Raw genomic sequence first — 15,889 nt, forward strand, 5'->3', positions numbered from 1 at the left:
GCTGAGTCACTGTTCGACGGGATCGGGACAATCATGGCCACACCTACGGGATTCATCGGAAGCCTTGGCCTGTATGACCGAGCTCGTGAACCATTCAGTTACTACATTGAGCGGATGGAGATGATTTTTATGGCCAATAACATTATTGAGACCGAAGCTGCAGATGAGAATGTTCAAGCTCAAAATAAAGTAATTCATGAACGTAAAAAAGCAATTTTTCTAACAGAGATCGGGCCAGATGTCTATGGAACGTTGACAAATCTACTCGGGCCTGGGAAAGCGAAGGATGCATCATTTGAAGACATTGTCAAGAAACTCGAGGACTATTTCGACCCAAAGCTGTTAGAAATAGCAGAGAGCTATAAGTTTGGTACCAGAAATCAAAAACAAAGTGAATCCATCAGTGAGTACATTGTAGCTCTTAAGAACCTGCCTTTGCATTGTAACTTCAGCATATTTTTGGATCGTGCATTGCAAGATAAATTTGTGTGTGGACTGGTGGCTGAGCGCACACAGTCCGAGTTACTGAACACTCCGAACCTAACGTTTGAAATAGCATGCAAAATTGCCCTATCTATGGAAATGGCATCTAAGAATGCTAGGGAGCTCTGTCCAACTCAAGTGACTAGTGCAGCTGAGGCCTACAATCACAAAGCCACCGCCAAACCTAAAGTTGTGAGACCGAGTCAAAGGCATGTCAGTGAGAGCAGTTCAGTGAATTGTTATCGCTGTAATGGAAAACACACACACCAGTCCTGCCAATACAGAAATGCGAAGTGTTTTGACTGCCAGAAACAAGGCCATATTTCAACAGTTTGCAGAGCCAGATCTAAATCAGGAAGTAAGAACCATTCTACTGGTAATGCAAAGCAGCGACAACAAAATGGAGGAATTCACAATATTGAAGTGACCACACCTGATGTTGAAGACTTGGCATCTACAGTATCTCTTCCACTAGCGGCAACGCTAGCAGTTGTGAGAAAGACTTTTGTATAAAACTTTTGATCAATGAGCAATATATTGATAGGTGTATCGACACGGCGGCGGACTGCTCTATCATGAGTAAGGACACATATGAGAGTAAGTTTAATCAAATACCACTTACAAAGAGTAATGTAGAGTTAAAAACCTACTCTGGAGAACTCCTAGAGACATGTGGACAAATGGAATGTACAGTTCAGCACGATGGCCAGTCAGTAAAGCTGCCTATGATTGTAGCGAGTTACAACAACAGGCCAATCTCATGGGCAAAGACTGGTTGAGAAAGTTAAAACTAGACTGGAAAAACATCTTCAGTGGAGGTGCTTCAAAGAAGCGACTTGACACAATGCTGAACAAGTATATAAGCATGGTCTCAGAAGAATTATGAGGGCATCACTGGGTATGGCGCGCATATCCGCATCAAGTTCAATGTGAAGCCTGACTATTGTAAAGCAAGGCCGGTACCCTGTGCGTTGAAAAGTCAGGTGGAGGAAGAGCTAGAGAAACTGAGAGAGAACGGAGTGCTAGTAAAAACTGACAAAAGTGAATGTGCTACCCCGATTGTGGTAGTGCCCAAAGCAGACAAAACTGTACGCTTGTGCGGTGACTACAAAGTTACTCACAACCAAGCAGTTGGCGATGAGCAGTACCCGTTACCTAGTATCTCACTATCAACACACACAAGGGCCTGTACTCATACAACAAGCTGCTGTATGGTGTAAAGTCCTCCCTCAAAATCTTCTAGGCTACGATGGATAAGATTTTGCAAGGAGTTCCAAATTGCTTGTGCAATCAAGACGATGAGCTGATCGCAACAAGCAGCGAGCAAGAAAATCTAGCCGTGTTAGAGTTAATGGCCTAGAAATTGAGTTTGCGCTGCGCCAGGGCTTTAGCGGCGGAAGTTAGCGCCGGCGCTAAAGCCCTTTGCGCGCGCCAAAAATTCAGTAGCGCCGCGCCCAAACGGCTGCCGGCGCTACTGAAGGGTTTTAGCGCCTGAAAACTGGCGCAACGCGCCGCATTGCGGCGCTATTCCGGCGCTGCGGCGCCCGCTGCGGTGCGGCAGGCTCGGGAAGTGCAGGCCTCCTCCTTCCGTTAAGGAGGAGCTGCCTGCACCCGGCCGCGGCCCGCGCAAATCTCATCAAAAATGAGCCCGGCACCTCGGACAAGTGCCGGGCTTGCATCTGTTCCGGGGGGGGGGGAGGAGAAGTCCGGGGAGGGAGCTGCGGGCAGGCGGCCGGCGGGAAAGCGGCCGGCCGCCGCGCCTCCTTAAAGCGCCGGCGCAGACTCCGGCAACACTCGTTTGCCGGAGTCTTAGTTGCGGCTGCCACTGGCGAGGCGGCCGCAACTGAATTTCGGCTTGGGGCCGGGTTACCACGGCAACCGGGACGCTGCGCACACCGATGACGTCATCGGTGCCGGCGCAGCGCTACTGGTCTACCGCCGCGGAAGGGCGCCAGGCAATTTAGGAACCGACGCCAATTGCAGCGCTAGGCCCTCTAGCGCCGCAAAATCGGTGCTAAGGGCACTGAATTTCTAGGCCAATGCTTCAAAGGTTGAATTCCCACAATGTCGAATTGAAGAGGAGCAAATGCATATTTGTGCAGCCCATGGTTGTGTACCTTGGTCTGAAAGTTAATGCAAATGGCTTGCAACCAGTTAAGTAAAAGGGTGATGCTGTTGTAGCGGTACCACCGGGTGTCCCTTACTTATGATACATAATTCCCTTTAACTTACCTATATGTATATATATATTTACCTGTTCGGGCCGTTGTCCCTTTAAGAGTGTGACCTAATGCAATGACGTCACGTCGCGCATCATGTGACTCACCCAGGCGCGAGCCGGCCCAGCTCGGCCTCCCGCTCCCGCGGCAATCGCCGGCCCGGCTCGGCCTCCCGCGTCAATCGCCGGCCCAGCTCAGCCTCCCGCTTCATCAAAACCTACATTGGTGACCCCGTCTCCATGAACGTTTTTCACAGCCGACGCGCACAGCCTGAACCCCGTCTCTGTGAACGGTTTCACAGAAGCAGAGCCCGACGAACAACAACCGACGAACAACAACCGACGACCACCAATTCCTACATTGGCGACCCCGTCTTTGCGAACGTATTCGCAAAGGAAGCGCATCCTGGAGGTGATCCCGTTTTTCACGAACGAAACGCAGCCGGACCCCGATTTTTGTGAACGATTTTCACAAAAGAAGCACGCCATGGAAGCACCAGCCGTTTCGCTGTTGCTACCACAATTCAGGGAGCAGCAACCGCCCTCGTGCTTCATTCAGGTAGAAGCCCCGTTCACCAAGAACATTGATGTGGCACAGACCAACGAGGTCTCCGTATTCGTCAGCTCTACCGCCTTATGGATCGTCCGCCTCCACGACTTCTCCCAACGCAACAGCAAGTATACATCCCTCCAAGCGCAGGTTCCGCAGGTTTTCGGGCCCACAAGATCGGAGCGCGCCCCCATGGAGATGCCATGAGGACTCGCTCCTCACGAACCATGAGGACGCACTCCTCGCGAACCACGAGGACCCATCCCTCGCGAACCACGAGGACCCATCCCTCGCAAACCACGAGGACCCATCCCTCGTGAAACACGAAGACTCATTCCCCGCCGACGATGCACCAGCCCGTCAGTCTGCTGGTTGTGTTTTCTACCACGCTTTTCGGCACGAAAGCGAAGCGTTGCCGCCCTCCCGGCAGTTTTCCCCCGAAATCAACAACAACTCGAAGCGTTGCCGCCCTCTCTACAGTGTTCCCCTCAACAAGTGCGAACATCTGCTGATGCTGCAAACATCGACGACGGGTCCAACGGGCATCCCGCGGCCGCGATCGGCTACGCGAAAGTTGCTCTCATCACCGATCACTGATCAACGCAGCAACGGTTCACTCTCTTTTGTGTTACTATCGTAGCACTACGGCATGCATCGTTCCGTATGTTCCAGACTGCCGAAGATTTCGCTCACCTGTCGGCGAGTTCACCGACCTCGCCCGCCAAGTCCTCCTGGATTGCCCGTTTGGCGTTCCTGCAGATTCCGTCAGACTGGGGACTTTTTCCAACAACAACAGAGCCATGGTCTGCGTCTGCCCAACCTGCCCGTCACTGTGATGCGGCCTGCTGTTTCGCCCCGGCGCCCGCTTCGAACCACGGGCTGCAGAGGTCACGTGTCTCCATGGTCCTTCGCATGGCTGAATACGTATTCGCCATGACGCCGCGGTCCTTCGCTCGGCTGGATACGTATTATTCACCACGATGCATGCAAGGATCCGTTCACAACCAGTACCTTTCGACCTCGCCCGCCAAGTCCAGACAGCACGACCGCCGAGACCACCGACCACCCATTGGCGTTACAGCACATCAGTTACGATCGTCCGCCTGACCACCAGCCACCCAACAGTCTCCGTCTTGAGACTGCAGGAGTCGTTCCGACAGGCTCGTCAGACTACCTCACCTTTTGTCATTCATTAAAGCGAATTCTGGGGGGGCGCATGTAGCGGTACAACCGGGTGTCCCTTACTTATGATACATAATTCCCTTTAACTTACCTATGTATATATATATAGATTACCTGTTCGGGCCGTTGCCCCTTTAAGAGTGCGACCTAATGCAATGACGTCACATTGCACATCACGTGACTCACCCAGGCGCGAGCCAGCCCAGTTCGGCCTCCTGCTCCCGCGGCAATCGCCGGCCCAGCTCGGCCTCCCACTCCCGCGTCAATCGTCGGCCCAGTTCAGCCTCCCGCTCCCGCGACTTCGGCCGCAACGGCCAGCTCCAATGCCGGGTGCCGGGTAAATGTGATAATGCCATCACGCGAGTCATGTGACCGCCCCAAGCGCGGGCAAATGCAATGACATCACGTCGCAAGTCACATGACGCCCCAAGCATGAGAAACGCGAGCAAGGCGATGACGTCACGACGCAAACACGATGACATCATCGCGCAAACCTCCGGACTACCTAGTCAGTCCTCGTGGCGTCCCCACTGGGGAAAGACCTGTTCCACGACTCTCCTGCATTGATCTACGTTGTTTGCTGTACTTCATCTAATTCAACATTAAAATCCTGTTTGTTGTTCTTCCGAGTCAAGCTCTGTTATTTGTTAGGAATACACCTATTTCTACACTGTCATCAATGCTCCAAAGCCACAGAACATGTCTGAGTTAAGATCTTTCTTTGGAATGGTCCAGTACTACGCACGTTTCTTACCTGAGTTAGCGACCAAGTTAGCTCCATTGAATGAGCTCCTCAAGAAGGATGTCCAGTGGAAGTGGACGAAAGCACAACAGGAAGCTTACGATGTTTGTAAGAGAAGTCTCTCTAGCGATGCTCTACTTGTGCACTACGACACAGAGCGCGGCTGCGATGGCCGAGTGGTTAAGGTGTTGGACTTGTAAATCCAATGGGGTTTCCCCGCGCAGGTTCGAGCCCTGCTCGCAGCGGGTTCTCTCATTATTCTGTGATAGTGGATTGGCGGTTAAGATCAGATCAGCCATGATCTTATTGAATGGCGGAGCAGGCTTGAGGGGCCGATTGGCCTACTCCTGCTCCTATTTCTTATGTTCTTATGTGAGCTTAAGTTAGCGTGTAATGCTTCCAGCTATGTGGTGTGGGAGCTGTCATAACCCACGTAATGGATGACAGCCAAGAGAAACCAATCGCGTTCGCATCACGAACCCTCACAAAGAGCGAACGAAACTAGGCGCAAATTGAAAAGGAAGCACTCGCCATAGTGTTTGGAATCAAGAAATTCCAACAGTTCCTGATTGGCAGAATGTTTACCCTGATAACCGATCACAAACCGCTCCTAGCAATATTGGGGCGCAAATCTGCCATAGAAACATAGAAGATAGGAGCAGGAGTAGGCCATTCGGCTCCTCGAGCCTATCAACCATTTAATGAGATCATGGCTGATCAGCCAAATTCAGTACTGTAGTGTATGTATCTTTAAGAGAGAACTACTTTTACAGCTCCTGTATACTGTAGTACCGGCAGTGACCACACCTGTATATAAGCCTTGAGTATGCCTCTGTACACCCAGTCTTGAGGCTACCCTACTCCAGTAAACACCTGTTGATTGTTAAGTTACGGCATCCGTGTAGTTATTGAAAAACATCATACTCTCAGAATCACGGATCTAACAGTGGCGACGAGTGTCGATTCGAATCTACCTGCAACTCTGCATTTCCCTTCGAGGATTCACTCCGGGAGGGTGGGGGAAGAAAGTCGAGGCCAGAAGCACGGGCGTCGACCACGAGCAACCGCCCAGTCATCCAGCAGAGAGTGAACATCACAGGGGAGGCTGTGGAGAGCCGGGCTTGGTTCCCCAGCCACGACGATCAGCAACAGACTAACAACAGGTACAGCGCAGACCCTTCCCGGACAGCGGCGGCTGGAGCCGACCGACGGCAGACAAAAAGCCGAGCAGCGTCGACGGGGTAAGAGAGAGGGTGAAGCGCACAGGGCGCAGCCGGGGGTTGTAAACCGAGCGGCGTCGAGGAAAAACAAAACGGAGAGAGAGAGGGTAAAGCAGCAGCCGGGTTCAGGACTGAGCGGCGGAAACGGGAAAGGCGCACAGAAAAGAAAAAATGCGCAGAGCACAGCCAGTGCCCAAGGGCTGAACAGTGTCCGCGGGGAGAAGAAGGGAGAGCGTGGGAGACGCCATTGAGCCGCGGAGAAGAAGGAAGAGCGCGGGAGACGCCATTTTTAGAAGCCGCAGCGGAGAAGAAGGGCGAGAGCGGGAAGAAAGGAAAGCGCGGGAGATGCCATTTTGTGCCAGCGGAGAAGAAGGGAGAGCGCGGGAGATGCCATTTTTGACAGTTAAATCACACCCAGGGATGCCGAAGAGTGGCAGTATCTCTACGTTCGACAATGAAGTCGAAGATTGGGCGACATATGTGGAACGTATTGAGGTGTACTGCAGGGCGAATGAAGTGCCAGATGCTAGGAAAGCACTGGTTTTGTTAAATTCCATGGGTGCAAAAACTTATGGGTTACTGCGAAACCTAATAACCCCAGAGAAGCCCGTGAATAAGAATTTCGAAGCATAGTAGAAATCCTACAGGACCACTTAAACCCCACACCGCTGCTGATAGCAAAAAGATTTAAATTACATAAAAGGAACCAACATAAAGGCGAAAGCAATGCTGAGTACTTAACGGAACTGCGCAAGCTATCAAAACACTGCCAGTTTGGAGTGGGACTAGCAGATACGTTAAGGGATAAGTTTGTGTGTGGGCTTCAAAGTGAAGGAACCCAGAAACGGCTTCTATCAGAAAAGGATCTTGCGCTGGACAAGGCTTTCAGCATGGCAGTATCACACGAAGCAGCCGCAAGGGGTGCTGCAGAGATACAACGGAGACCGCAAGAATATGGCACCAATGAAATGTCCTATGGAACAGGGAAGTGTTATCGCTGCGGCAGAACAACACACGACCAGAAGGATTGTTGGTTCACGGACCAAGTGTGAAGACAGTGTGGAAAAGCAGGACACATAGCAAGAGTCTGCAGGTCTGGGAAGAAAACCAACAGCAAGAAATCTCCACAGGAGAAGTACAAAAAGGTACATAAGTTGATGGACAGTAGTTCAGACGAACAGAAAAGTGATACAGACTCCAGAAGCAAGGAGCTGGGTTGTCTGAAACTACATAAGGTAATCAAAATGGAGGATCACCAGACTATCTGGGTTACACTCAAGATAGACGGAGTCCAAGTGAAAATGGAATTGGACACAGGATCAGCCCTAACAGTCATAAACCAAAGGGACTACAAGCGGCTATTTTCACATATACCCTTGAAAGCTACAGAGATTGTCTTGAAGACGTACACGGGGCAAAAAGTCTAGCCCAAAGGAAAAATAAGGGTGAAAGTGATATACAAAGGCCAGGAAATACCTAAAATGGACTTATATGTATTGCCAGATGGGGGACCACCACTACTAGGACGTGAATGGATCTGGAAGATACAATTAGATTGGCATTCCATACAGGCACTGAAGGTTGAGGCCAAAAAGGATGATGACGTCACACCTGGACGACTGTCAAAAATGCTAACTGACGCAAAAGAAGTGTTCCAGGAGGGACTCGCAACACTAAAAGGCATAACAGCAACGATTAAAATAGAGGAAAATGCAAGCCCAAAGTTTCTTAAGGCCAGACCAGTGCCTTATGCGATCAGACCAGCCGTCGAAGCAGAGCTGGAAGGGTTGGAACGTTCAGGAGTACTGTCCAAAGTGGACTGGAGCGAGTGGGCTACACCCATCGTTCCTGTAATGAAGAGGTCGTTGAGTAATACGCCTGGGGAACCAAAGAAGGTCCGCATCTGTGGGGATTTTAAGGTGACAGTGAACCCAGTCCATCACACGGTACAATATCCGCTTCCACGAATTGAGGATATTTTCGCCTCGCTATTTGGAGGTAAACGCTTCACCAAAATTGATCTAGCCCAGGCGTACTTGCAAATGGAGGTAGAAGAAGCCTCAAAACAATACCTCACGATCAACACTCATAAAGGTCTCTACCAATACAACCGGCTGGTGTTCGGGGTAGCATCGGCTCCGGCTATTTGGCAAAGGGCGATGGATCAAGTCCTGCAAGGGATTCCAGGGACCCAGTGTTATTTGGACGACATCCTGGTTACGGGCGAAAATGACAGTGATCACCTCGCCAACCTGGAGAAGGTGCTCACCAGATTAAAGGAATATGGGCTACGAGCTAATCGCCACAAGTGCGAGTTTTTCCAGAAGCAGATCTCGTATTGTGGCCATGTTATCGATGAAGAGGGGTTACATAAGTCCCCTGAAAAGATTGAGGCAGTAGTCAAGGCTCCAGCACCGGAAAATGTGTCACAACTGAGGTCGTTCCTCGGGCTGGTAAACTACTACCATAAGTTCTTACCAAATTTGTCTACCGTATTATACCCACTGAACACCCTACTGCAAACAGGGTTACCATGGAATTGGAATGACGAATGTAAACGAGCGTTCCAGAAGTGCAAAGAATTGATCACATCAAAAGAGGTGTTGGCCCATTTCAACCCAGCACTACCAATTCGTTTGGCATGTGATGCATCACCCTATGGTATTGGAGCGGTGCTGTTGCACAAATTCCCAGACGGGTTGGAGAGGCCAGTTGCCTTTGCGTCTCGGTCACTAACCTCAGCCGAGCGCAACTACGCCCAGATTGACAGGGAGGGCCTCAGCCTAGTATGGGGAGTAAAAAAATTCAACCACTATCTGCATGGGCAGAAGTTCACCTTGCTGACTGACCACCAAACACTTGTCTCCATCTTTAATCCAAAGAAGGACGTTCCGGTTATGACTGCACAACGGTTACAAAGATGGTCCCTGTTTCTAGGGGCGAATCAATAGGAAATAGAATATAAAGGCACGAAACAGCATGGAAACGCTGATGGGCTATCACGCCTGCCACTGCCTACTGTGGAGGAAGCACCAGCTGTGGACCCTATCAAGATATTTTATTTGTCAATAATTGAACGATTGCCAGTAACTAACGCGGATATAGAGAAGGAGACCCGCAATGATCCGACGCTGTCTCAGGTATATGATTTGACAGTGAGGGGATGGCCAACACATGGCGACTCACTGTTGCCAGCATTCTCATCCAGAAGAGAACAGCTGTCAGTATGCCAGGGGACAGTGATGTGTGGATCCAGAGTGGTGATTCCACCCAAGTTAATGGAGAGAGTGCTAAATGAGCTTCATGAAGGTCATCTGGGAGGGGTGAAAATGAAAAGCCTTGCGAGGGCTTATGTGTGGTGGCCGGGAATCGATCAACAAATCGAGGACCTAACCAAGAGCTGCTCAGGATGCCAGAAGGTCCAAAATGCACCACCACATGCCCCTCTACACCCATGGGAGTGGCCCTCCTCTCCATGGCAACGGGTGCATATTGATTTTGCTGGTCCATTCATGGACTCAATGTTTTTAATAGCAGTGGATGCTCACTCGAAATGGCCTGAGGTGATAAAAATGTCCTCAACCAGTACAGAGAAAACGATTGCAGTCCTACGGACCATATTTGCCAGGAACGGCTTGCCGGAGCAGATTTGCTCTGATAATGGACCACAGCTTGTGTCCGAAGAGTTTCGGAAATTTATGAGAAGGAATGGGGTAAGGCATTACACATCCGCCCTGTATCATCCAGCCACAGATGGATTGGCTGAGAGGTTCGTACAAACCTTTAAAAAGGCGATAAAGGCCATGTGCGACGACGAAATTCCACTACAGCATAAGGTGGACAATTTCTTATTAGCCTACAGAAATGCGACACATGAAGTTACCAACCAGACCCAGGCCATGATGTTCTTTAACCGAAGGTTGAGATCTCATCTGGATTTGCTCAGACCAAATGTGCGAAGAAATGTTGAGGATAAACAATTCCAGCACATCAATGAGAAGCCGACAAGGAGCTTCAACGTAGGACAACCAGTCTTGGCCCGTGACTACCGAACGGAGAAATGGCAACCCGGAACGATATGCACAAGGCAGGGGCCATTAATGTACACAGTAGATGTTGGGGAGAACATTGTGAGACGCCACGTCGATCAGATCTTAGCATCACAGGAATGAGTCAACCCCATGTCTCGTGTGCCTGGGGATGAACCCGACATACCGGTAGCATCTACCTCAGAACCAGTAGCAGTGGAAACCGATGAACTAACCGACAAAAAGGGGCCAGAATCGCCTCCGCACCAAGAACAAGAACCGCAGGAAAGGCGCTATCCCGAAAGGATCAGGAAGCCGCCCCAAAGACTGTATCTATAAATGGACTATTGTTGTCAATGTGCATGTTAAAGTGTTAATTGTTATTTGAATATTATGGGTACAGCTAATCTAAAAGGGGAGGAATTGTAGTGTATGTATCTTTAAGAGAGAACTACTTTTACAGCTCCTGTATACTGTAGTACCGGCAGTGACCACACCTGTATATAAGCCTTGAGTATGCCTCTGTACCCCCAGTCTTGAGACTACCCTACTCCAGTAAACACCTGTTGATTGTTAAGTTACAGCATCCGTGTAGTTATTGAAAAACATCATACTCTCAGAATCACGGATCAAACAAGTACCCTGTCCCTGCTTTCTCCTCATATCCCTTGATCCCTTTTGCCTTAAGAAAAATATCTAACTCCTTCTTGAATATGTTTAATGAATTGGCCTCAACTGCCTTGTGTGGTAGAGAATTCCACAGGTTCACCACTCTCTGGGTGAAGAAATTCCTCCTAATCTCTGCCCTAAATGTCTTACCCCTTATCCTTAGACTGTGACCCCTGGTTCTGGACTCCCCCGCCATCGGGAACATCCTTCCTGCATCTAGTCTGTCTAGTCCTGTTAGAATTTTATAAGTTTAAATGAGATCCCCTATTATTATTCTAAAATTTAGTGAATATAAGCCTAATCTACCCAATCTCTCTTCATACGTCATTCCTGCCATCCCAGGTATCAGTCTGGTGAATCTTCGCTGCACTCCCTCCATGGCAAAGCATCCTTCCTCAGATTAGGCAACCAAAACTGCACACAATTCTCAAGGTATGGTCTCACCAAGGCCCTGTACAACTGCAGCAAGACATCCTTGCTCCTGTACTCGAATCCTCTTGCTATGAAGGCCAACATACCATTTGCCTTCTTAACGGCCTGCTGCACTTGCATGTTTACCTTCAACGACTGGTGCACAAGGACACCCAGGTTTCATTGCACTTCCCCTTTTCCCAATCTATTGCTGTTCAGATAATAATCTGTCTTCCTGTTTTTGCCACCAAAGTGGATAAGCTCGCATGTATCCACATTATACTGCATCTGCGATGCATCTGCCCAATCACCCAACCTGTCCAAATCATACTGGAGTTTCTCTGCATCCTCCTCACAGTACACACGCCCACCCAGCTTTGTGTCGTCTGCAAATTTGGAGATATTACATCTAGTTCGCTCGCCTAGATCATTAATATATATTGTGAATAGCTGGGGCCCTAGGACCGATCCCTGCGGTACCCCACTAGTCACTGCCTGCCACTCAGAAAAAGACCTGTTTATTCCAATTCTTTGCTTCCTGTCTGCCAACAGTTCTCTATCCAAGGCAGTACCTTACCCCCAATCCCATGTGCTTTAACTTTGCACGCCAATCTCTTATGCGGGACCTTATTGAAATCCTTCTGAAAGTCCAAATACACCACTTCCACTGGTTCTCCTTTATCTATTCCACCAGCTACATCCTCAATAAATTCCAGTAGATTAGTCAAGCATGATTTACCTTTTGTAAATCCATGTTGACTTTGTCCGATCCTGTCACTGTTTTCCAAGTGCTCCGCTATTACATCTTTTATAATGGACTCTAGCATTTTACCCCACTACCGATGTCAGGCTTACCGGTCTATAATTCCCCGTTTTCTCTCCACCACCTTTTTTATATAGTGGGGTTACATTACTTACCCTTCAATCCATGGGAACTGTTCCAGAGTCTATAGAATTTTGGAAGATGACCAACAATGCAACTATTATTTCTAGGGCCACTTCCTTAAGTACCCTTGGATGTAGATTATCAGGCCCTGGGGATTTATCGGCCTTCAATCCCAACAATTTCCCCCTCTTAATTAATCCCTTTGTCCTCCTTTGCTGAATCCTAAACTGCTCCCAATCCTCAGGTTTCCTGTTTCTTCTGGCCAATTTATATGTCCTCTCCTTGGATCTTATGCTATCCCTAAATTCCCTTGTTAGCCATGGTTGAGTCACCTTTTTTGGTTTATTTTTATGCCAAACAGGGATGAACAAATTCTGTAGTTCATCCATGCGATCTTTAAATGTTTGCCATTGCCTATCCACCGTCAACCCTTTAAGTAACGCTTCCCAATCTATCCTAGCCAACTCACGGCTCATACCATTGTACTTTCCTTTATTTAAATTCAGTACTCAAGTCTCTGAGTCAACTACTTCACTCTCCATCTTAATGAATAATTCGATCATATTATGATCGCTCCTCCCCAAAGGGCCTCGCACAACAAGATTGCTAATTAATCCTTTCTCATTACATAATACCCAGTCTAAGATGTCTTGATCTCTAGTTGGTTCCTCGACATATTGGTCCAGGAAACCATCCCGTATACACTCTAGGAATTCCTCCTCCACAGTATTATTACTAACTTTGTTAGCCAAATCTATATGTAGATTAAAGTCACCCATGTTAACTGCTGTGCCCTTATTGCACGCGACTCTAATTTCCCATTTAATGCCATCCCCAACCTCAGCATTACTGTTTGGGGGTCTGTATACAAGTCCCACTAACGTTTTCTGCCCCATGGTATTTCTCAGCTCTACCCATACAGATTCCACATCATCAGAGCTAATATCCTTCCTTTCTATTGTGTTAATCTCCTCTTTAACCAGCAATGCTACCCCACCTCCTTTTCCTTTTTTCCTGTCCTTCCTGAATATTGAATACCCCTGGATGTTGATTTCCCAGCCTTGGTCATCCTGGAGCCATGTCTCCGTAATCCCAATTATATCATATCCATTTACATCCATTTGTACAGCTAATTCATCCACCTTATTATGAATGCTTCTTGCATTAAGACAGAAAGCCTACAGGCTTGTTTTTTTTACCACTCTTAGGGGGACAATTCAGTTGTTTGCGCCTCCCTTTAGCACCTTAAGAGGGCGCTAATGGGGTGCAAATCAACTTGCGCCTGGGCGCGGCGATGTTTGCGCTGCTCGCGAAATTAACTAGACATTTTGCGGCGGCACTAAACACTACCGCCACGATCTCCTGCGCCGATCGTGACATCAGTCGAGTGCGCAATGCACGGGTAGTGACCCGGACTGGATATTGAGTTGTGCCCCCTGCCTTACCGCCTGCCGCTAGCAATGACAGGTTGAGGGGAGCGTTTTGCAGTCAGAAAGGGACTGGGGGTGCACTAATTAAAGGCGACCACTTCCTGCCTTTTTTTGTTGGTGACATTTTTGCACCACGCATTCTGAGTGAGAGAGAGACTTCTGGAGAGATTCAACGCTGTGTGAAGGAGTTTTGGGTACTGAGCAGCACTTTACAGATTCATTTTGATTTGCCCTTCCTTGCTTCGCCAACGCTCTGAGCTAGTGCCTCGCTCCTCGGCCTTTGCACCTTAAGACAGCTGTGAAGCACCTGATTTGGTACTCCAATCACCTCCAGGGGTGATAAAAGCCAAGTTTGCCGTTGGAGGCAATAATTAGTGCCAGGCGCTAAGCTTTGCGCACGGCCAGTAATGGGGCCCCAAACGGGGTGATACTGAATTTTCCCCCTTAGGCCTTTTAGAATTATTATTTACTGTGGCCCTGTTTGATTTGCACCCTTGATTTCTCTGCCTTCCACGTTTGCTTTTCTCCTTCCTGCCTTTTGCTTCTATCCTTGCTTCCCTTTCATCTGTCTCCCTGCACAGGTTCCCAACCCCCTGCCATTTTAGTTTAAATCCCCCTAGGACAGTATATCATTTAATTGTAGTGTAATTAGTGGTATTGATTTGATTTAATTTAATTGTCTGTCTGTGTGGAGTTTGCACATTCTCCCCGTGTTTGCGTGGGTTTCCTCCGGGTGCTCCGGTTTCCTCCCATAGTCCAAAGATGTGCGGGTTAGGTTGATTGGCTATGATAAATTGACCCTTAGTGTTAGGGGGATTAAATGGGGATATGTGTTGGTGTAGGGGTTACGGGGATTGGGTGGGATATGTGTCGGTGCAGGCTCGATGGGCCGAAATGGCCTCTATCTGCACTGTGGGGTTTCTGTGATTCTGTGATTCTGTGACATCGGTCCCGGTCCTGCCCAGGTGCACACCGTCCAGTTTGTACTGGTCCCACCTCCCCCAGAATCGGTTCCAATGTCCCAGGAATTTGAATCCCTCTCCCTTGCTCCATTCCTCTAGCCACGTATTCATCTGAAATGTCCTTCTATTTGTACACTGACTAGCACATGGCACTGGTAGCAATCCTGAGGTTACTACCTTTGAGGTCCTATTTTTTAATTTACCTCCTAACTCCCTATATTCAGCTTTTAGGACCTCATCCCATTTATTACCTATATCATTGGTATCTATATGCACCACGACAACTGGCTGTTCACCCTCCCCCTCCAGAATGCCCTGCAGCTGCTCCGAGATGTCCTTGACCCTTGCACCAGGGAGGCAACATACCATCCTGGGGTCTCGTTTGTGGCCGCAGAAACGCCTATCTATTCCCCTTACAATAGAATCCCCTATCACTATAGCTCTCCCGCTCTTTTTCCTCCCGTCCTGTGCAGCAGAACCACCCATGGTGCTAGGAAGTTGGCTACTGCTGCCTTCCCCCGATAAGCCATCTCCCCCAACAATATCCAAATTGGTATATCTGTTTGAGAGGGGGATGGCCACAAGGGACCCTTGCACTACCTGCCTGCACCTACTACTCTGCCTGGTGGTCACCCATTCCCTTCCTGCCTGTGCAGCCTTTACCTGCGGTGTGACCAACTCCCTAAACGTGCTATCCACGATGTCCTCAGCATCGCGAACACTCCAGTATGCATCCATTCGTAACTCCAGTGCCGCAATGCAGTCTGCCAGTAGCTGCAGCTGGATACACATCCCACACACATAGTCATCAGGGACACAGGAAGTGTCCCTGATTTCCCACATAGTACAGGAAGTGCATGCCACGGGGCCAAACTGTGCTGCCATAACTTACCCTTTTAATTAACCTAAATTAAATTAAATCAAATTAATACCACTAATTACACTACAATTAAATGATATACTCAAAGGCCCTTGTTTACTAGCACTCCCCGCTACACAACCGAGACCTTAGCAACTATAAACCACAAAATTAAGACCTTTAAAACCTTATAAACTGTAAACCTTAACTGTCAAACTATAAGAGTAGTAGAAATATTCACCTGGCCAT

The 15,889-nt window shown here is 48.8% G+C and overlaps 1 protein-coding gene and 1 non-coding gene across 2 annotated transcripts; one reads left to right on the forward strand and one right to left on the reverse strand.

Annotated features, from left to right (window-relative positions):
• Window positions 1–291: 291 nt before the first annotated feature.
• Window positions 292–15,666, reverse strand: LOC147124008 (uncharacterized). Its single transcript, XM_086002729.1, has 2 exons — window positions 14,731–15,666; window positions 292–339 (listed from the first exon to the last, which is right to left on the reverse strand). The coding sequence occupies exons 1-2, from the start codon at window positions 15,664–15,666 to the stop codon at window positions 292–294; spliced, it is 984 nt and encodes a 327-aa protein (XP_085858855.1).
• Window positions 5,338–5,420, forward strand: trnat-ugu (transfer RNA threonine (anticodon UGU)). Its single transcript has one exon. It is a non-coding gene; the product is annotated as a tRNA-Thr (tRNA).
• Window positions 15,667–15,889: the final 223 nt, after the last annotated feature.

This window comes from Somniosus microcephalus, chromosome 1, assembly GCF_052327205.1.
Source record: "Somniosus microcephalus isolate GS21.2 chromosome 1, FLI_Smic_1.0, whole genome shotgun sequence".
NCBI classification, from domain to species: Eukaryota; Metazoa; Chordata; class Chondrichthyes; order Squaliformes; family Somniosidae; genus Somniosus; species Somniosus microcephalus.